We start from the raw sequence: 20,709 nt of genomic DNA, 5'->3' as shown, positions 1-20,709 counted from the left end.
TTATTCTAAAGAGATCGTATAGTAGAGATCATGTGCATTGGTCGCTCAAGGACATTTTCCGCTAGTACATTTAAGTAATCATAAATCATTCCTAACGTTTCTTCCATATACAATTCTTTTCTTGTGATTTTAAATAGATTTGGTTAAACGGTATGTTTAAGTGTACCTGCCATCTTCACATAATTTTTGCGTTTATTCACACAATAATATGAAATCTTCGTAATTTTCTATTAAAATTATGTGTCTATAGATATCATTCCTAATTTAATTACATTTAATGATTTTATTTATCATTTTCTACCTAGTAATTTACAAATCCGAAATGCTATGATACATATAGTTTATTAAATAAAAATATCAATATAATTAACAATATTTTGATTAAGCGTAATACCTTCTTAAAACAATTTAGTATACTTGTTTACCATATAGAAAAACAAACATTTATTTAAATACGCATTACTGTATACGTACTTTCATAAAATATAATAAAATATAATATGTACTAAATTATTAAAATAAAAATTATTTAATTTATCAAAGAAAAATTTATATAGCCCGCCGATTTATTTAAGGACATCTATCACTGATACATCATAAGGCAGTAAGTACTAAATAAGAAGTTGTCCCTAAAATATATTCACATATTCTGATATAGTACATCCCTTTATTCGTTTTTTCCACAAAAAATTATGTAAAAAGTATGGCAACAGATTATATTAGATTCAATAATTAAAAACTTTTTATGTTTAGATTATGATCATTACCTCAAATTCATTTTAATATTTTATTATACGAAGGGAAACATAAACATTTACGTTAATTTTTTAATTTCTCATTTTCTTCATTATTAAATTTTTTATTTACAGCGTGCATAGCATCTACATTCCAAGCACTATTAATTTATTAACGAATCTGCTTAAAATTTTGTTAAAAGAATTATGTTACCTAAGTATGTTTGGTTATTACCATTATTTGCATCTATTTTATTATACTCAAATGATTACTTGAATGGCATAAAATTTAATTTTTTGGACAAATGGTTAAATATTATTAAAAATGTGTACTGTGATCTTAAAAAATCAAATATAGAGTTAAACAAAGATACAAATCAGAAAGTATTTACATCAACTGAACTTAAGAAATATACAAATTTGAAAGATGGTTTATACATTTCAATACTAGGTCAAATTTTTGATGTCACAAAAGGTGCAAAACATTATGGTCCTGGTGCAACTTATCATGTATTCACTGGTATAATCTTTTATAACATTGCATGTGTCAATGTATTTACAAATCACATATATATATGTATGTATATGTATAGGTATTTATGTATTTGCAGGTCGCGATGCATCTTTAGCATTTATTACTGGAGAATTTAATGATAAGGGCTTAACAGATGACATCTCCTCATTATCTATACACCAAGTTAAAGCACTGAATGATTGGGTCCAATTTTATAATAAAAACTATATTTATAAAGGTACCTAGAAACTAAGTGTTTATTTCACAATTATTTTATTATCTTACTCTTTTTAAATAGGAAAATTAAATGGTAGATATTATAATGAAGATGGTTCCCCAACTGAGGAATCTCATAATGTACAAAAAATATTAATAAATGCAAAGGAGAAACAATTTGAAGAAGCACATAAAAAGAAAATGTTTCCTCCATGTAACATAGAATGGAAGTCAGATTCTGGAACTGTAGTATGGTGTACTAAAAAGAGGTAGCCACAATGTGTAAAAATCTAGAATTTTAATGAAATCAATACTATCTTTTATTTCTAGTGGAGGAATAGAAAGAGATTGGATTGGTGTACCAAGAATGTTATTTGAATCTCCAAATTCTAAGGAATATAGATGTGCTTGTGTAAAACTTGATAGTAAAGAATATGAAGAGACCAAAGGCATGTTGAGAGAATATTCTCAATGTCCAAAATCTTCAACAAAATGTGCCGTGAAAACAGAATACTAATAAAGAATAAAGACTAATATTATAAATCTTCAACAAAATGTGCCGTGAAAACAGAATACTAATAAAGAATAAAGACTAATATTATAAATCTTCAACAAAATGTGCCGTGAAAACAGAATACTAATAAAGAATAAAGACTAATATTATAAATTTTAATGTTGACATTTACAATTATATGTAAATATTTATTTAATTTGATTGTTTCTTACATCTATGAAACTATTCTTTCTGATTGAAACTAATCATTTTTATATCTTCTGTAGCATTCTTAAAATTGTAAATAATTTGTAATACAAAATATAGTATATTTATCACGAAGAATATAATGGTTATTATTTTTATCGTTAAACGATTTTTTAAAAATAAATATTCATATTTTTTTTTTAATATATACAGTCTTTTATTGTATACTGATTTTAAAATTCATAGAACTTTTTATTATTATTTAATATATATCTAATTTTATATCTACATATATATATCTATTCCGTACATTTCATTGATGAACGTGTAAAAGATAAATGTTGAATATCCATACATTCATATATAAATATAAACTACCTTGTATACATAAAGATGTTATGATGTAAATACACTAAATAATCAAAATTTAGTAAATATGTATATAACTAAAAAAAAAATTTTGAAATTAATATAAATTTACAAATTATATTGTTTTTAAGATAAAATTACGTGTAAGCTTTAATTATTGTTTTAATGTAAAAATTCGTTTTTAGGAATACATAACTTTCTTATTAGTGTTTACTTTATCATATACAGTATTCATGTAATGAATTAATAAAATGTTATAAATAAATCATTAAGTATCATTAAGAAAAAAGATAATTTCTTTTTCTATTGTTATATTTTAATTGTAAAAAAATTTCTTATACAACTTAATGTTTTTACATCTTCTTACTTTATCTTATTTTCAATTTTTGCAAGTGATTCTACTCTAATACCGTTTAATTTATCAAGCAATATCTCCATAGATGCACGTCTTTGTTTGAAATCGATTTTTGTCCCAAATACTTTTTTAACTTTTGCCCTTCTTTTCTTTAACTTATTATCTGTAGGTCTTCTTATTTTATTTCATTTTCAACTTTTGCAGGTGATTCTACTTTAATAACATTTAATTTATCAAGCAACATCTGCATAGATGCACGTCTTCGTTTGAAATTAATCTTTGATCCAAATACTTTTTTAATTTTTGCCCTTCTTTTCTTTAACTTATTATCTGTAGGTTGTTCCTGGAACTGGATCATACGTTTGTACCTCTTCACACTCATATATGCAATACATTCACTTGTTTCATCTTTTTCTTCATAAATTGTTTCCAAATTATTTAATCTTCTTTTTAAATTTTTATTTAAATAATATTCTTTACAATCAATTTCTTCTGTCTGATATTTACTTTTTTTGCTATTATCTTCCATTTCTGAGTGTGTTCTTTTTCTTGGTCTTAAACTGCATCTAATAATATATATATTACGCAATAAAATTACAATTAACTTATCAAAATTATGATATTGTGTTGTAAATATTATTGTACCTTCTATTAAGATTCTCATTAGATTCAGTTGCAGGTATTCTTCTTCTGAGTCTTTGCTTGTTTTCTGAAGATGATAAATTTGCATTTACTGTAAGCATTTCTAAGCCTGCCATAACTTCAGGTAAATTAGTATCGACTATGTTATGTGCATCTTTTCTGAAAAATATAATTTGCATTTCCAATAATTTACTTTTTGATAAACTATATTAAATTGTTTATCTAAAACAATTTATCTCAATTAAAATTCTCAAATACACAAATATTGACAGAACATTAAGTTATTAAAAATTGATAAAATACATATAAATATATTTTCATATATAAATAACAACTTGAAAAATGTTGTTTATTCAAAAACTTACATTTTTTGATTGAATATTGATTGAATATTATCCATTTGTAAGATCTAAATATATTTATTTATTTATAAATTATTTAAAGATATCAGTCATTTATAACCATAATCGATGACCTTCAGTGAAATCAGTAGAAGAAAAATTGTTAGAAGAATCTTAAGAATATAGCATAGTAATATATGCTTCAATTTTTTAATATTTAAGAACGTTAAGGAAAATTGTTAACATATAATCTCAGGCAGAACATTCACTATATTTGAAATTGTAACAGAAACTGTATCTTATATACTATTTCTTTGTTTTATGGAATAAAAAAAATTGAAGTAACTTCTTTTTAATAGAAACAATTACAAATTACAAATTTTTAATACTTTACAGTCATTGATCCTTTTCTATTATAATGCATTAATTTCGCCACAAAATACTGAACTTAAACTAAAAAAAGTAACAGATCTCTCTTAAGTAAAACCATCTCTGGTAAAACTTAAAATAGTTACTAACTACTACTACTAGTTACTAACCAATAACGGCACAGAAAAATCAACTAACGCTTTCCTATCATGCACGTTTATATATTCCTGTAGTATTCACATGAAAAGATTTTTTTTTTTATTTATTAGAATATTTACAATCAATTCTCGTTGAGAATTTTCAGTAACTACATTTGGCGTGATACAATGACATGGCTTATAATAGTTTTATATTGTTGGTTCTAGTAGAATCTAAGGATTTAATCTAGAAGGCACTTTCTTTTTAGTCTGCGGATCTGGTCTGTCGTGTCTAGTAGTTGGGTGACTAATGGTCTAGTAGTTGGGTGACTAATGGACATGAGAACATGGCTTAATTTCATCTTTACTGATTTTAATACGTGAAAGTAGTTGTGTGAAGTTAAATTCGTGAAAACATAAGTAAATATATGTTACTAAAACGAAGTAGTTGAATTATATAAATGTTATATAAATTTTAAAATATGAAGAAAGAAAGAACCGCCGATAATAGCCGACCATATAAATTATAAGTATCTCCAAACGTCTGTAATGTAAACAAAAGTATTAATTATAGTCAAAGTTCTAATAAGCAAAGTTTCACGTATTTTTACTAATTTATTTTAATAAATAATTGTAGAATATCTATGAAAAATTTCATTAATGTGATATTTAAATCTATTTTTATACTATTATATTAAGGTTATGTTTACAAAATTTTATAATTACAATTTTTACAATTTCATAACATTAAGTTATCCTTAATATAATAAACAAATTTATTTAATTTTTTGTCTTTTTTATTAATTATATTAACTATTGACTAACATTTTCTTTTCATTCCACAGCTCATCAAATATTGAGCCTTACAGGTATAAGCTTCCAAAGGAAAAGCATTATCGTAAGGATAATAATTGCAGTTAATTGAAATTATCTTAATTTTAACTTATTTAAAAAATCTATTTCATTTACAGGGATTTGTAGAACTAACAATAGTTCCACTTAGGGATACATTGAGACTCATGAAACTAAATGCAAAACAATGTAGAATTTATAGAGTGTGTTTAAATGATACTTATGAAGCACCTTTTCAATATTTTGATCCATTTTTGGATATTTGTCAAGGAGATGGCAAGCAGTAAGTATTTGAAATCAGTTAAAAAATGTTTATACAACAAAAACTTGGTTAAAACTATATAATACATCCATCTGATATTTCTTTAGACGATCGTTGGAGTTCTTTTCTAATATGCATTTAGCAGCAGCACAAAGAGTTGATCCAGATAATAATGCAGGGGAATTGGTTGTACAAATTCCATTAGAAGCTGCACATATAGTTGCAGAAGGTAGAGCATTAAGAATTAGCATTGAGTTCTCTCTAGAACAGCCTCAGGGTGGAGTCCATTTTGTTGTACCAAATTGTGAAGGAACATTAGCGGAGGTATAATAAATTTTTGTTGCATGCAAAAATTAATTTTAATTTTATGTAAAATTTACAATTGAAGAATTTCTTGCAGAGAGGTGCACATATGTATACATATAGCTATGAAAATTCTTCAAGATTGTGGTTTCCATGCATTGATAGTTTTGCAGAACCATGTACGTGGAAATTAGAATTTACTGTTGATGATTCTATGACAGCTGTATCTTGTGGTGATCTTGTAGAAGTAGTATATACTCCAGATATGCGTAGAAAAACTTTTCATTATGTTCTTAATACACCAGCATGTGCACCGAACATTGCACTTGCAGTTGGGTAAGTTATATATATATTTTAATTTTATATATAGTAAACAAATTTTATATTTTTTATATATCTTTTTTTCAGACCATTTGAAATATTTGTGGACCCATATATGCATGAAGTAACACATTTTTGTTTGCCACAATTACTACCATCATTAAAAGTTTCTGCAAAATATATGCATGAAGCATTTGAATTTTATGAAGAAACATTATCAAACAGATATCCTTATTCTTGCTATAAACAGGTTTTTGTAGATGAGTTAGATGAAGATATAAATGCATATGCTACTATGAGTATCTTAAAGTAAGAGATTAAAATAAATAATTTTAACATTAAATATTTCCATAATAACTGTACATTAAATGCTTGTTTATTTATAGTACAAACTTGTTGCACTCTACTTCCATCATTGACCAAGTTTATATTACAAAAAAAGCTATGGCCCAAGCTGTTGCAGAACAATTTTTTGGTTGTTTTATATCTATGCAAAACTGGTCTGATACATGGTTACCTAAAGGTATTTCAACTTATCTAACTGGTTTATATGCAAAGAAATGTTTTGGAAATAACGAATACAGAGAGTGGATACAATCCGTAAGTAAATATTTTTTGCTGCCATGTATTAAAGTAGTTTTCTAAAAATTTGATACCACTGATATTTTTAGGAACTGCAAGAAGTGGTAAAATATGAAGAGCAATTTGGGGGTATAATATTAGATCCCTCGCAACCACCAGCTCCATTACCTATTGCAGCTAATACACCAGCACCTACACCTAGAGCTCCAGACCCTGGATTTTATTTTCCAATAAGAAATTTACACACGATGTCTCCAAAGTATATTGAAGTACTTCGTAAAAAAGCACATTTAGTTATAAGAATGCTAGAACATCGGATTGGTCAAGAATTACTTTTGCAAGTATATACTCTGGCAAATACTATATCATTCTTAATTTCAAATAAGTTAAAACTTATTTTATTATTTTTCAGGTTTTCAACAAACAATTATCTCTTGCTGCTAATGCTGCACAACAAAAAATTGATTCTGGACTTTGGTCCCATATGTTAATTAGTACAAATGTATTTACAAAAGCAATTTTTACTGTAACTGGTAAAGATATGGCAGTTTTTATAGACCAGTGGGTTAGAACTGGTGGTCATGCGAAATTTAGTTTAAGTTTTGTATTTAATAGAAAAAGGTACGTATATTAGCAGATTTTATTTTAAATTTAGTTTAAGTTTGTATAAAATTTATTTATTTATCAAGGTAAAACGTATTATATAGAAATACCGTAGAATTAGAAATTCGACAAGATACTACAAACCAAAGAGGGATTAGAAAATATGTTGGTCCACTCCTAGTTAATATTCAAGAATTAGATGGTACTTTTAAACATACTCTACAAATTGAGGGTACTGTGGCAAAAGCAGATATAACATGTCACAGTAAAAGTCGTAGAAATAAAAAGAAGAAGATCCCACTATGTACTGGAGAAGAAGTAGATATGGACCTTTCTGCTATGGAGTAAGCACTATTTCAATACGTGGTGCATATCCTAATATTATTAAAATTATTTTTTTTCCTGTTTTAAACTAAAAATTATAGTAGTTAGTACATATAGAAAAACAAATCTTTATAAATTTTTATTTCTTTTGCAGTGATTCGCCTGTATTATGGATAAGACTAGATCCCGAAATGACACTTCTGCGTGCTGTTCAAATTGAACAACCAGATTATCAGTGGCAGTATCAATTGAGACATGAAAGAGACGTTACTGCGCAATTGGAAGCTATTGAAGCTTTGCAAAATCATGCCACACCTGCTACACGATTAGCATTAACTGATACTATAGAAAATGAACATTGTTATTATAAAGTTAGATTACGAGCCGCACATTGTTTAACTAAGGTTATCTATATTTTAAATATTCATAATTTAAAATTACTTTTTTACATACAATTCTCTTATATTAATAAATATTATAGGTAGCTAATGCAATGGTTGCAACTTGGGCTGGCCCACCAGCAATGTTAGCCATATTTCGGAAATTATTTGGTTCGGCTTCATGCAGACGGATAATTAAACAGAATAATTTCTCAAATTTCCAACATTATTTTTTACAAAAGGTTTGACTAATGTTTTCTATGATAAACGGGCTATTATTTTATATCGTAATCTGTAATCTATAGTTTGTTTTATGATTTTAGACTATACCTGTAGCGATGGCTGGTTTACGTAATGCTCACGGTATATGCCCGCCAGAAGTTTTGGCTTTTTTGATGGATTTATTTAAATACAATGACAACAGTAAAAATAGATATTCGGATAATTATTATCGAGCTGCATTAATTGAAGCACTTGGAGCTACTGTTACACCTGTAATCAGTGTGCAGCAAGGGTATAATAAACATTAAAAAGTAACATATAGTATACTTTTGTGATTATGTATATATTAATCTTTTTTTAGGACTGCTATTAATGCTGAATCTCTATCAGTTGATACTAAAGCTATATTAGAGGAAGTCACCAGAAATTTAAATTTGGAAAAATTATTACCTTGCTATAAATACACAATCAGTGTTGCTTGTATTAAAGTCATTAGAATTTTACAAAAGTTTGGTCATCTGCCAAGTAATCCTCACCTTTTTAGAGCATATGCTACATATGGACAATTCATAGGTATATAAGGTGTTTTATATTTTATATCAAACATATTAATAATGCCGAAATTCATAGCTTATCATAATTGTTTTAGATGTTAGGATTGCAGCTTTAGAGGCATTAGTAGACTTTACCAGAGTAGATGGTAAATGGGAAGATTTAGAATTTTTGTTAGATATGATAGAAATGGATCCTCATCCTGGAGTACAACATAGATTAGTGAGGCTTATGGTTGAAAACCCACCGTTTGAAAGGGCACATAAACATCGTTTAGACCGTCCTGAATTGGTTGACCGTATCTGGAATTTGATTAAGTATGTTGAACTTTGAAATAAATAGCAATTAAAGGAAAAAATTGAAATAAATAGCAATTAATTTTTTCCTTAAGACGTTCAATATAAAATTATTCTTACAGTGGCATGCTCTCTCATGATCCTAAAATCCGATGTGATCTAGTTGATTTATATTACACTTTATATGGATCAAAGCGACCACTTTGTCTTCCTATTCCTGAGCTTGCTGCTATTACTAAACCAAAAAAAGCAGGACCTCCAAGTCCAGAACAAGATGTAAGTTATACTTAAGGATATCCTGTTTTAGGTAATTACAAAATACGTTATAACTTTTGGCTTTTGATGTTTAGATAAAACCAAATGTATCGCATATAAAACACGAATCATCGATAGTAGAAATTGAAAATATAAGTGGAGCAGGCAAAAGAAAACTTTCTCCAAATAGAGATATTCCAGGTTCTTCTAATTTAGTAGATTATATTCCAGAGATAAAACGACAGAAACAGGTAACTAATAAAAAAAATAAAATTAGGCAATGTTTTAGAAATACAGTTATAAAATTATATTTATTGTTTGTATTTGTCTATTAAAAAGGATGACCATACACCTTCTGTAACTGATGGTAAAGTAAAATCAGAATATTATAGTGATAATTCTGCATCATTACCTGGTATTATGGGAACACCAGGACCAGTAGGTTTCGAACCAGGTATGTTTAAAAAGGAGGGAGAGGAGCATAAACAAAAAAGTGATTCTGTTAACAAGGTAAATCATGTTAAAAATTCTCTTTATTAATATTCTTATTTCGTATATATATTTTATATGTCTTTGTATATATTTATATTATTTATCTCGTAGAACAAAAAAAAGAAAAAGGACAAAAAGAAGCACAAGCACAAACATAAACATAGACATGATCACAAACACGGCAAAGATAAAGAGAAGAAGGATAAGGACAAAGTTAAAGAGAAGGAAAAGGATAAAGAAAAAGATAAAACTAAAGATTCTTCAAATTTAAAGATCAAAGAAGAAACTTTAAGCTCAGCAAGTTCTAGTCTCAGTCCAGATGCGACGACTGTTACTAACGAATTTATTTTTCCATAATAAAGTAAACGTACCATAAGCTTTTAAAGCAGTAACATTGTTTACATTTTATGTAATTTTAATATAATTTAGATATATTCTAATGTATTATAAATCAGGATGATAGGTATAAGAAATTGTAAATACGCATTTTTAAATATATTATGTAAAAACTATTTTCATTTACTTTGTTAAACAAAATAATTAAAAATTAAAACTGTTTTCTTTATTTATATTTTATTATGACTGAACTAACAACCACCCTTGTAATATAAAAGAATAATGGTAACAAATTATTGAGCATAGACACTAAAACTAAATAAAACTGATCCAAATAAAAATTTGTGAACTTATTTAAAAATATATGTCTAAATAAAAATTGCTATGTTATATTGCTTAAAATTGAAAAATATTTTAAATGAAAATATCATTTGATAAAGCAGTAGTTTAGTTAATAAAGCAACATTTTTAACGGTATGTCGACACTAGAGACGCGCTTATATTTAAATACTTCTTGCGCATTAACTAGGATGGCGTCTGTGGTGTTGCGGCAATTTCGAAGGGAATAGTGAGTTTTGAAAATTTTGACAACGACCTCGAGGATGGCAGACAATCAACAAAGTAGATTTGAAAAGTCTCTTGGTCTATTAACAACTCGTTTTGTCACTTTATTACAGAAAGCAAAAGATGGTGTTCTTGATTTAAAAGTAGTAAGTGCTTTCATAAACGCTTAAGTATAAAAAGTTAACCTACTTGCTAGGTTAAGTTGTCGCGGGCGTACACGCCATTTCTAGCTTGCGGGAATTTTGAAATAAGTTTCACTGAAGTCAATATTTCATATTCATTCGCGATATGTTTTTATCGTAGATAATTTCTATGTCGCAAATTAATTCTATTTAACATTACACAGTAAAAATGTTGCAAGTTTTAATATCTCAACGTGCTATCCTACATAACCTAAAAGATAGAACACAATTTACGATTATATTTGATAACGTATGATAGCAATTTTATAATGTTCTAGGCAGCTGATATCTTAGAAGTTCGACAAAAACGACGAATTTATGATATTACTAACGTTCTTGAAGGTATTGGACTCATTGAGAAGAAAAGCAAAAATAGCATTCAGTGGAAGTATGTTTCACTTATGTTCATCCTTTATAAAATACTTTATATATCCTTTAACATGTCACAATTACATTTTTGTATATCTCATGTCTAATATAATGCTCTAAATATATTATCAGAGGAGCAGGTCCAGGTTGTAATACTCAAGAAGTTGGTGAAAAATTAACCGATTTGAAAGATGAAATAAAAAAATTAGAAGATCATGAACAATTATTAGATATGCATACTCAATGGATTCAACAAAGTATTAAAAATATAGAGAATGATTTAATTAATAGGAAATATGCATATATTACTTATGAGGATGTTAAAGAAAATTTTCCTGATGATTTTGTATTAGGAATTCAAGCTCCACCTGATACAGAATTAAGCGTACCAAAATATATAACACAGGTATTAATTTAGTTTTAAAGAAATATATACTTGTGGATAATCTTAAGTGTATTAATATAAGTAAATTTGGTTGTATATCATTATTGCTAGACATCTGAAGATGATGAGAAACTAAATTATGAAATGTTTCTAAAAAGTAGTTCTGGAGAAATTAAGGTGTACATGATTCAACCAGAACTAGCTAAAACATATGATAATAAAATATTAGAAATGAGACTACAAGAAGAAGCAAAAGGCACAAAAAGAGGGAAAGAGGAAGAAGAGAAAAAGGAGGAAGTTAATGTTAAACCAAAGAGAAGAGTTGGAAGGTAAAAGTAGCTTTATAAATGTAAAAAAATTTGCTCTATTCGCATCAAAAATATTAAGATATTATTTTTGATCTGCAGAGAGCATAGAGTAAAATGATCTTTATAGGGGTGAATAGATATTAAGGAAAAATCTATTCTATTGGTATAGATCTTACATTTGCAATATGCTTCAGTATCAATCCTTTAAAAAATCAATTATCAATTATAATTTAATTACAAATTTCACTTTAAATCTTAGGCCCCCAAAAGGAACTAGTAAACCTGACCCTGTTATATCTGACGAAGATGAAGAGGATGATGCAGAATTAATAGAAGCAAAGATAGTACTTCGGGATGTTAGCACTTCAGGTAAATAATATTCACTCTTAAAACATAAATATAGCAAATAATATTGAATTGATTGATATAATTTTAGATATTGCTCAAAAGGACTTCGAATTATTTGATCAAATTTATTCTGACAGTAAGTAAAAAGTTAATAACAATATCCGGATTGGACAATTGAATAAGTCATAATATTCACATAATTTTCTAAACTTTATTTTCAGTTTATGGACCATTAGTAAGATTAAGTCCTCCACCCAGTGAAAAAGATTACCACTTTAATCTTAGTGAAAATGAAGGAATTTGTGACTTGTTTGATATTACAGCAAAATGAGTAACAAGTTATATAGTTTAAATGATTGAATGGTTCAGACTGTGCCAATAATATGCAAAATTGCATAAAAATTTGTTGACAATTTCTGAAGGCTGTTCTGTGTATATAATTTTAAAGAATGGATATGGATAACGATCATTGAATACATGCAGTATTTTTTTATTAGTAGAAATAAAAAAATTATACAAGTTATAAAAAAAATGTTTATAACAATCAATTTTGTTGCAATTGTGTTTAATTAAGTAACAAAAGGTCCAAATGTTAACAGATTCTTTATAATCTATGACGCATGATTTATTTCTATAAGTTTGTTTACAAACTTTATCCTTGTATGCATTCAAAATGAAAAAATGTGTTTTTATTTATAGTTATTACATGCAAGGAAAGTTTCAAAAAGATAAATATTTTTATGAATGATATATTATGTCCAAATTAGTTTTATAAGCTTTGTACATGTTTTATTGAATTACGTATGATTTTTTTTACGTATTTGTTTAGATAACAATTATTTGAGATAATATAAAATGTACATTCTCTGTATAATTGTATGAATTTGTTCTCTTAGACCATGTATAAGATCATCATGATTTATTGTAAATGAGTACATGTGTATCTATACTCTCTTTATAATATACTTTCCATGTTGTATATTGTACGTTTGTTACTGCATTCAATGACACTAATTAAGTTTGTGAATATTATAGTTATTTAAGAAAAATAAACTTAAATGAAAACAAAGTTTAACTAAGGAGACCAAGAACCCATAATTTACTTTATAATGAAGTCATGTTTTTCAATACTGTTATATATATGTTATATAATTATAGAAAAACAATTTATCTATAAATGTTTTATTTAAAACTTTTTTGCATCCATTTTGAGCGAATAAATTAAATTTCAATAATTAGACCTACATCTACTTCTTACTTTAAATTTCTCTGACGTCAGGCATTCCAATATTGTTTTGCTCTCATTACGCATTGTTCTCAACATCATCTATTCATACGTAATCAAATTGTGATGTGTAGTCACTTATACGATATATGAAACTATTGGAAAACTATACTCGAAAGACGCGAAATTACCAAGGACAGATAAGAATGGATCGAACAGTTTCGTCATCGCTGGTACTTTTGCGCGTGTCGAATATAAGTCTCGTCCCGGCGATTGCCAGTATGCGCGTGTTTCCCTAGTAGTGAATCATTTCCAGATGTATCGACCTTATAGAATTGTTTCATACAAATACGCGGTGCAGCGAGCTTTCTCGCGTCACATTCAAACAAACCGCGGTAACATTATCAACTTTTCAACTTTTTATCAAAAAAAGGTACGCATAAAAAAGAAGTATGAATAAGCAAATAATTTACATATCATAATTTTGTCATTTGCAAGTCTTATGATGCTATATGGTATTGTTATTATCACATTTGATAATTTATCAGAATATTTAAAAGAAGTAAACAGTACAGTTCAGATGAGAGTTCGATACAACAGCTTGCATTGACATAACTTCCAAAAAAAATTTTTTCTGGATGTACATGAAAGTAGATGTGTACGTATAATATATACATATATAGAAAATACAACTCTATCTCTGAAACATTGCACGCACTCTTTTGTTTGGCGCGTAGCATCATTCATTCTGAATTAGCTTGTCACGTGTCGTGAACAAAGAAATCATGAAATTTATCAAATCCTTTGGAACGAACTAATACGAATATAAATTACACAATGATATAGTACATATGCTAACACAAATACATATTCTAGACAACAGTAGCTTCAGTTTTTTATTTAATTGTTCAGGTTTCAAACTTCATTTAGTTTGCCTATGCATTGTTTCATCGATTTTATAGTTGTTTATAATGAAGACTATTTAATAATATTATAATATTATATTTTATTAATAATTAAAATGTTTTGTATTTCAGTGACTACTGCAAAAATGCGTCTTATTTTTATAAAAATCCGCGAGGTATCGAAAAAATATCCGATTGTAAGAGGAATGGTTTCTTATGCTGTCATATGGCCGACTGGAAGTTTAATACAACAAAAATTAACGGGACACGACGAATTAAATTATATGCAAGCATTAAGATTTAGTTTATACGGTGGATTTTTTGTAGCACCAACACTATATTGTTGGATGCGGTGCTCTTCATACTTTTGGCCAAAGTCAGACCTGAAGTCTGCAATTACCAAAGTATATTAAAATTAATTGAAACAATTAGTATTCACAAGATGTAACGTTAAAGGTTAATAATATTTAATTTTTAGGCTTTAATAGAACAAGTCACATATAGTCCTACTGCAATGTGTTGCTTCTTTTTTGGTATGAACTTACTTGAAATGAAACCAGTGGCTGAATGTATTGAAGAAGTCAAACATAAATTTTGGCCTACTTACAAAGTAAAATATGTACATATGTAAATAATATAAAATACACTCACTACAAATAAGCAAAAAATTATAAGTAACTATTATTTTTCAGGTCGGTGTTTGTGTGTGGCCCATTTTACAAACAATCAACTTTTTTTTTGTCCCAGAACATAATCGTGTAATTTATGTAAGTTTTTGTAGTTTAATCTGGACATCTTTCCTTGCATATATGAAAGCTTTGGAAGCAAAGAAATTACAGGATTTAAAAAGTGACAATAATTTAAAACACAAAAGTAAAAAAAGTATCAATGTTGATCAAAAAGAAGATAAAAGTGAAAGGTTATCCATTATACGATAAAGATTTATATGACAATTATTTAGCACAATTGATTAACTTATATACATGTATATGTATACAATATGTACATGTAAATATATCTGTATAACAAATTATACTGCACAACAAGGTCAATTACAACACCTGTTGTCTACAATACAAAATGAACTAAAAGATTTAATTATGCATATATATATATATGTAGATAATATGTTTATATTATAATGGGTATAGTTAAAAATTGATAACAGTTCAAAATCATGAAGGTATGAAAGACATAATTTTATTGTTAAATTTTCGAGTGATATTTATTGTGACATTGTTGATAATAACTTATTTATTGTTAATAAATAATAAAAAAATAAATGATTGTTAAACAACCATCGTTAAAATAAATTTTCATATTTTAGTTTTAAATTATGTATTTTACTTAAAAATCTAAAAGACTAATGTTTTATCGATTCTCTCTCTCGTTTTTCTATCGATTTTAAGTGTGTAGCGAATTCAATATGGCTTCGTTGAAGATCAGAAATTGAAATCATCGTAAGTTGTCAAATTGCAACTTAGTATAATTAACATATAATATAATAAGAAACATGTGATTTTTTGTATATCTTCCTAAAAATATGCATTATTAGTAGTGAAAAGTAGTTTGACTACACAAATATAACTACAATAATACGATATGAGGTTATGATACAAGATTAATAGTAGTGACTAAAATTTTGACTATTTCTTAAAAATACCGAACGTCTAATGCTGAGATATGGCTCGTTCCTCAGTATCAGCACAATGTGACTTAATTGCATCATACATGGATGGAGTACATGTTAAAATTGCAGAGGCCTATAAACCTCCAAGAAAAATATGTTTACCAGCTGCATGTAATAATAAACTACCGGATGTATCCAAATTAACTTATGATTTCAATTTGGAACGATCAGTACTTGAGAAGGTTGAGTATTACTTTACATAAACTAGTAATATACATTTATCTGAAAATAATTTACATTTTACAATGCATATAGATTAATCCTATGATCTTTCTTAATATATTTATATAATTATTAATGTAAATTTGGTTTCAAATATAAACTTGTATGTTAGTCAATGACATAAATGAACTATAACTTGTAATAACTTAATTTATAGATGACGGAATGGCGTAATGTTAGGCAAGTAAATAACAAAGCGCGGCATGCACGATTAGATGAGAAAAGGAAGAAACAAAAAACTGAATTTTCACCTCCACCACCACCTCCATTGCCTGATACTACAAAGCCTATAAATGCACCTGTGCCTGAAACAACAATTCTTACTCCACAGCCTTTATCTCCACCTGCCAATGATCTTCAAGATCATGTGAAAGCAAATGGTCTTGACTATGCTGATTTTGATAATGATACAAGCAGTCCATTTGATAATATGGAATTAAAAACAATTAATGAAATGGAAGAACTTGCTCAGGTTAATAAAATATCTCTTAATTATTATAATCAAGAAATAAATCATAATCTTAACACATATATTGTTCATATTTTAGGTATTACAGCCTACATCTCAATGGATACCACCAGCAAAATTAGAGAGTTTATTGAATGATTTAAGTGTTAATGATAAGTCGAAAATTCATGCACAAGAAAAAAATGATAATGTCAAAAATGAAACGATTGACCAAGAACAAGTTAATGAAGAAGAGAATGTCAAACATCGTAGTGTATCTGCGATTGTACAAGAACTTCAAAGAGATTTAAAAAGACCACTCATGGAGGTAATAGTACTTTTTATAAAATGTAGCATACTTTTAAATGATTTCAATTTTTAAATTACTTATCCATTATATATATAATAGGATTGGAAACCTTGGCCAAATTTAGAAAGTCCCGACACTAGCACTCATGAAACATTAAAGCAAGAAGAACCTATGGTAACAAATCAAGTTGCTATTATGAATTTATTATTGGATTTAACAGAGGAAGATAAAAAATTAGCTCGGCATTTGAGCGACATGGGATTTCCTTTATCAAGAGCTGCCCGTGCCATACGCGAATTAGGTGGTCAAGATAATAAAAAAATTGTAGAATATTTATTGGCTGTGCAAGCTTTAGAAGAAATCGGAATTTCCGGAGAAGATGCTGAAAAAGCTCTTGCTCTTACAGAATACAATCAAGAAAAAGCCAAAGTTTATTATGAAAATCTGTGTGTCTTACGAGATTTAGGTTTCTCTGAAGAAAAGGCATCTACTGCACTTTTAAAATGTAATATCGACCGCGATAGAGCTTTAGATTTCCTAATAGCGTAAATATAGAATTTTATAAAAAATAATTATTATAATGGTCTAAACAAATTTTTTACTGCATAAAAAGTAAAAATTTAACATGTAAAATAATTAAAAATTAAAATCCTAAAGAAATATTATATTATTTTAAAAACAATTATATAATAAATAAAATAACTAATTTTTTCATATGGTGGGAGTGCAAAGTACTAGCCATTGTAAGATAAAATAATATGTAAATGTTTTGATATTAGAAGATTGATACAAAGCTTTTTACTCTAATTTAAAACATTAAACTTTTATTTTTTAATGCAATTTATTTACAGAATTATTTAATAAAATATCATTAATTTATACAATGCCAAGTATGCCTGATGGTCATATTGGAATGTTTGGAAAATTCAGCTGCACATCTGAAAGATTAAAGCCATTATCATACATGGATCTATATATAATACTTATCTTACCTTTTACAACAACACAATGCAACTGTTGTTATAGACTCTGTGTAATGACTAACACCAACAATGATCCAAGCTTCTGTAAATATTGGTTGTTGACATTGAAAATTCACACAAATACTAGTTGGACCATTCATTAGCAAATTACATGAAACATTAAAATCAAGTTTCTGATAATTTTTTATTGCAATTGGTTCATATTGAACGTTTATGCTTATAGGTGATACAGAAATATTAAGTGTATGTTTATATCTAAAATTCAGTATCAATCAGACAATGTATTCTTAGAATACCAAATGATATTAGAAGTCTAAGTTTGGTAAAAATAAGCAATTACCTTTCAGTATAAACTTTTCTTAAAGCTAATTCCCATAAAGAAATAACTTTATTTTCATATATATTATGAACTTTCAAAAGCTGGCGTGGTAAATCAATCATGAGATCAGTATCTTTTTCATGTAAAGCATCTATTTTTATCTTTAATTTTATATTTGTATATAATGTATTGTTCTCACAATGGGTTGTAAAACATCTGTGATTGTATATATTTATAGATTCAATAACAAATGCAAATAAATTTGTTTTAAAGGATTTTAACATACTTTAAGGTTACATTTTTCATTATATTATTTTTAAATTGCATATACTCTATAAAATATACATACCTATAGCCCAAGATATTTCTTTGACTTTGAATATGTGAATCTTGAATTTGAGATGTTAACTGATGAAGAAGTGGATAAGACAAATAATTCAAATATATATTTGCATCAAATCTAATGCAAGGGGATGATACAAATCCATTTAATGGTAAATATCTTAGCCTACATAAAAATTATTCTGCATAAAATAAAAGCATTTGAAATGTTAACAAAAATTTATTGATAATAAATTATGATTTAATGTAATAATTATTTAATATAACAACCTGTTAGAGCATACTGAAATTATTGATAGTTGTGGAGATAGAGTCAATCTATTTGGAAGTTCTTTCAAACAATTGTTATCAGCACTTAATTCTTTTAATTTAGGTAAAGAACCAATCCATTCTGGTAATGCAACAAATTTATTTCCAGAAATAGACAAAATTTCTAAGTTATGCATTTGATTCATTTCTATAAGAATTACATACAAATTCAAGTTAAATGAAGTTATACATTTGATATTTCTTATAGCATCAAACAACTTACCAAATGGTAATTTGTTAATAGAATTATCATTTAATAACAAAGATTTTAGGCTAACTAAGTTTCCTATAGAAGGAGATATTTGCTCTAATTTATTAGCACTTAAATCAAGAACTGTTAATTGAGTCATTTGACAAAGTTCTGGAGGTACTTCTTTGATTAAGTTTCCATAGATATATAAATTAGTTACATTAAAGAGTTCTATAATCCATGGAGGTAAGGTAGTAAGTTTATTCCATTTCAAATATATTTCTTGAATGTGGCCCCCATAGACCCTTATTGCTTCAGGAAATTCCACAAGATCTCGGCAATTCCAATGTAATATTACCTTATTTTTGATTTCTTTCACCATTTCTGTAGAATCTGAGTCCATTTTTAAATAAGTTTAATCAAAATTGTTTTCATACATAAAATTGAAGAAGTAGATTCTGTATTTCTGAGGTTGGCAACCAACCTTCAAAGCATGTATGCTCAAAATAACTTTGGCCTGCTTGAAAGATTTATATTAATAACCTACTATATAACAATATTGTTCTATACTGTATTTTATAACTGTTTTGAATTTATAACTGCATATACATTTACAATATACTCATTTTCTTCAATAGACACAAAAATGAACAACATATAATTTCTTGAAAACATTTTAAATTACAATTATTTTGTAATTTATTTTGTTTTAGTTAGTAATATTAAAGTTGACATTTCTAATGCAAATGTCAAAATATAACAATGCCATTTATTACAATACATTATTCATTTGATTAAATACAATTTATTAATGAATATATTAAAAAAAAATTTACTTCTATTTCACATTACAAGTTTATACTTACTATTTTGTTAATAATGGTGAAAGAAAGTGGACACTAGGTAAATAATAATACTTTTTTGTATTATATCTGATTATACATTTTGTTTAATTATACTTTATGAAATATGTTGTTAAAAAATTTGGACTCAGCATATTGTGTAAAATTTTGCGAATAATATGTATATGTATTCATATTGAAGGCAAATACTAAATGTAAAACATATTTTTATAATTATTTTGCATATGAAGAAGTGTTTACGTTTATTTATTGTCAATCGTGAATCTTACCGATAGCTTGTACACGCCATAATAATCAATATATATCGAACATTATTTATTATCACTATATATCATTTATATATAGGTTAAATTAATTGATTTAACCATGGCACGGTGAAATATAGCCAAAAGTAAACCAGTAAAAGTGACCAGAAATAAGTAGAGATCATCAATGCTTATTGGCGAAATTTTGCTACAAAATGGACATCGAGGGTCTCTCGCGGTTAATGACTGCACTATCAGCACATCTCGTCACCGGTACACTTGGGAAAAATGTACATATGCACGGCGAGAGGAGAAATATACAATCATGCTATTTTGGCTGCTACT

At 27.1% G+C, this 20,709-nt stretch overlaps 7 protein-coding genes and 1 long non-coding RNA gene across 13 annotated transcripts; 5 read left to right on the top strand and 3 right to left on the bottom strand.

Moving 5' to 3' along the window:
• The first annotated feature begins 15 nt into the window (after nt 1-15).
• Nucleotides 16-2,307, top strand: LOC126916621 (neuferricin). Its single transcript, XM_050722597.1, has 7 exons — nt 16-150; nt 544-604; nt 870-1,254; nt 1,346-1,486; nt 1,547-1,733; nt 1,795-2,008; nt 2,133-2,307. Exons 3-6 carry the CDS (start codon nt 942-944, stop codon nt 1,979-1,981), a joined length of 828 nt encoding a protein of 275 aa, XP_050578554.1. The 5' UTR covers nt 16-150; nt 544-604; nt 870-941; the 3' UTR covers nt 1,982-2,008; nt 2,133-2,307.
• Nucleotides 2,308-2,827: 520 nt separating this feature from the next.
• On the bottom strand, nt 2,828-4,284 carry LOC126916610 (protein tantalus). The gene is made up of 4 exons (XM_050722578.1): nt 4,266-4,284; nt 3,896-4,005; nt 3,534-3,689; nt 2,828-3,454 (listed from the first exon to the last, which is right to left on the bottom strand). The coding sequence occupies exons 2-4, from the start codon at nt 3,928-3,930 to the stop codon at nt 3,064-3,066; spliced, it is 582 nt and encodes a 193-aa protein (XP_050578535.1). The 5' UTR covers nt 3,931-4,005; nt 4,266-4,284; the 3' UTR covers nt 2,828-3,063.
• Nucleotides 4,285-5,161: 877 nt separating this feature from the next.
• On the top strand, nt 5,162-10,374 carry LOC126916588 (transcription initiation factor TFIID subunit 2). Its single transcript, XM_050722530.1, has 18 exons — nt 5,162-5,275; nt 5,349-5,512; nt 5,599-5,815; nt 5,892-6,130; nt 6,203-6,424; nt 6,502-6,715; nt 6,787-7,038; nt 7,110-7,318; nt 7,405-7,644; nt 7,779-8,028; nt 8,106-8,246; nt 8,328-8,518; nt 8,588-8,799; nt 8,876-9,095; nt 9,197-9,350; nt 9,425-9,580; nt 9,669-9,839; nt 9,933-10,374. The coding sequence occupies exons 2-18, from the start codon at nt 5,397-5,399 to the stop codon at nt 10,176-10,178; spliced, it is 3,450 nt and encodes a 1,149-aa protein (XP_050578487.1). The 5' UTR covers nt 5,162-5,275; nt 5,349-5,396; the 3' UTR covers nt 10,179-10,374.
• On the bottom strand, nt 8,797-13,665 carry LOC126916616 (uncharacterized). The gene is made up of 3 exons (XR_007710666.1): nt 13,572-13,665; nt 9,195-9,372; nt 8,797-9,080 (listed from the first exon to the last, which is right to left on the bottom strand). It is a non-coding gene; the product is annotated as an uncharacterized LOC126916616 (long non-coding RNA).
• Nucleotides 10,670-13,388, top strand: LOC126916605 (transcription factor E2F4-like). Its single transcript, XM_050722569.1, has 7 exons — nt 10,670-10,867; nt 11,182-11,291; nt 11,405-11,678; nt 11,769-11,986; nt 12,225-12,334; nt 12,402-12,449; nt 12,535-13,388. The coding sequence occupies exons 1-7, from the start codon at nt 10,760-10,762 to the stop codon at nt 12,642-12,644; spliced, it is 978 nt and encodes a 325-aa protein (XP_050578526.1). The 5' UTR covers nt 10,670-10,759; the 3' UTR covers nt 12,645-13,388.
• Nucleotides 13,666-13,781: 116 nt separating the features above from the next.
• On the top strand, nt 13,782-15,741 carry LOC126916608 (mpv17-like protein). 4 transcript variants are annotated; one of them, XM_050722575.1, is made up of 5 exons: nt 13,782-13,971; nt 14,087-14,196; nt 14,576-14,847; nt 14,922-15,062; nt 15,136-15,741. In XM_050722575.1, the coding sequence occupies exons 2-5, from the start codon at nt 14,193-14,195 to the stop codon at nt 15,379-15,381; spliced, it is 663 nt and encodes a 220-aa protein (XP_050578532.1). In that variant the 5' UTR covers nt 13,782-13,971; nt 14,087-14,192; the 3' UTR covers nt 15,382-15,741. The 4 variants fall into 4 exon arrangements, with proteins under 4 accessions (XP_050578532.1, XP_050578533.1, XP_050578530.1 ...); XM_050722576.1 differs by lacking the exon at nt 14,087-14,196 and having other exon boundaries at nt 13,790-13,971; XM_050722573.1 differs by lacking the exons at nt 13,782-13,971; nt 14,087-14,196 and adding an exon at nt 14,307-14,450.
• A 74-nt stretch (nt 15,742-15,815) lies between these two features.
• LOC126916602 (ubiquitin-associated protein 1) lies at nt 15,816-18,700 on the top strand. 2 transcript variants are annotated; one of them, XM_050722567.1, is made up of 5 exons: nt 15,816-15,903; nt 16,143-16,315; nt 16,513-16,827; nt 16,904-17,131; nt 17,213-18,700. In XM_050722567.1, the coding sequence occupies exons 2-5, from the start codon at nt 16,175-16,177 to the stop codon at nt 17,660-17,662; spliced, it is 1,134 nt and encodes a 377-aa protein (XP_050578524.1). In that variant the 5' UTR covers nt 15,816-15,903; nt 16,143-16,174; the 3' UTR covers nt 17,663-18,700. The 2 variants fall into 2 exon arrangements, with proteins under 2 accessions (XP_050578524.1, XP_050578523.1); XM_050722566.1 differs by having other exon boundaries at nt 15,871-16,315.
• Nucleotides 17,909-20,624, bottom strand: LOC126916601 (leucine-rich repeat-containing protein 28-like). 2 transcript variants are annotated; one of them, XM_050722564.1, is made up of 8 exons: nt 20,389-20,624; nt 20,123-20,307; nt 19,290-19,776; nt 19,028-19,214; nt 18,765-18,923; nt 18,437-18,631; nt 18,106-18,351; nt 17,909-18,051 (listed from the first exon to the last, which is right to left on the bottom strand). In XM_050722564.1, the coding sequence occupies exons 3-8, from the start codon at nt 19,657-19,659 to the stop codon at nt 17,985-17,987; spliced, it is 1,224 nt and encodes a 407-aa protein (XP_050578521.1). In that variant the 5' UTR covers nt 19,660-19,776; nt 20,123-20,307; nt 20,389-20,624; the 3' UTR covers nt 17,909-17,984. The 2 variants fall into 2 exon arrangements, with proteins under 2 accessions (XP_050578521.1, XP_050578522.1); XM_050722565.1 differs by having other exon boundaries at nt 19,290-19,773.
• Nucleotides 20,625-20,709: the final 85 nt, after the last annotated feature.

The sequence above is a fragment of the Bombus affinis genome, chromosome 5, assembly GCF_024516045.1.
Source record: "Bombus affinis isolate iyBomAffi1 chromosome 5, iyBomAffi1.2, whole genome shotgun sequence".
Lineage (NCBI taxonomy): Eukaryota > Metazoa > Arthropoda > Insecta > Hymenoptera > Apidae > Bombus > Bombus affinis.
Note: the sequence above shows the minus strand (reverse complement) of the source record. Positions and strands in the feature narration are given on the sequence as shown.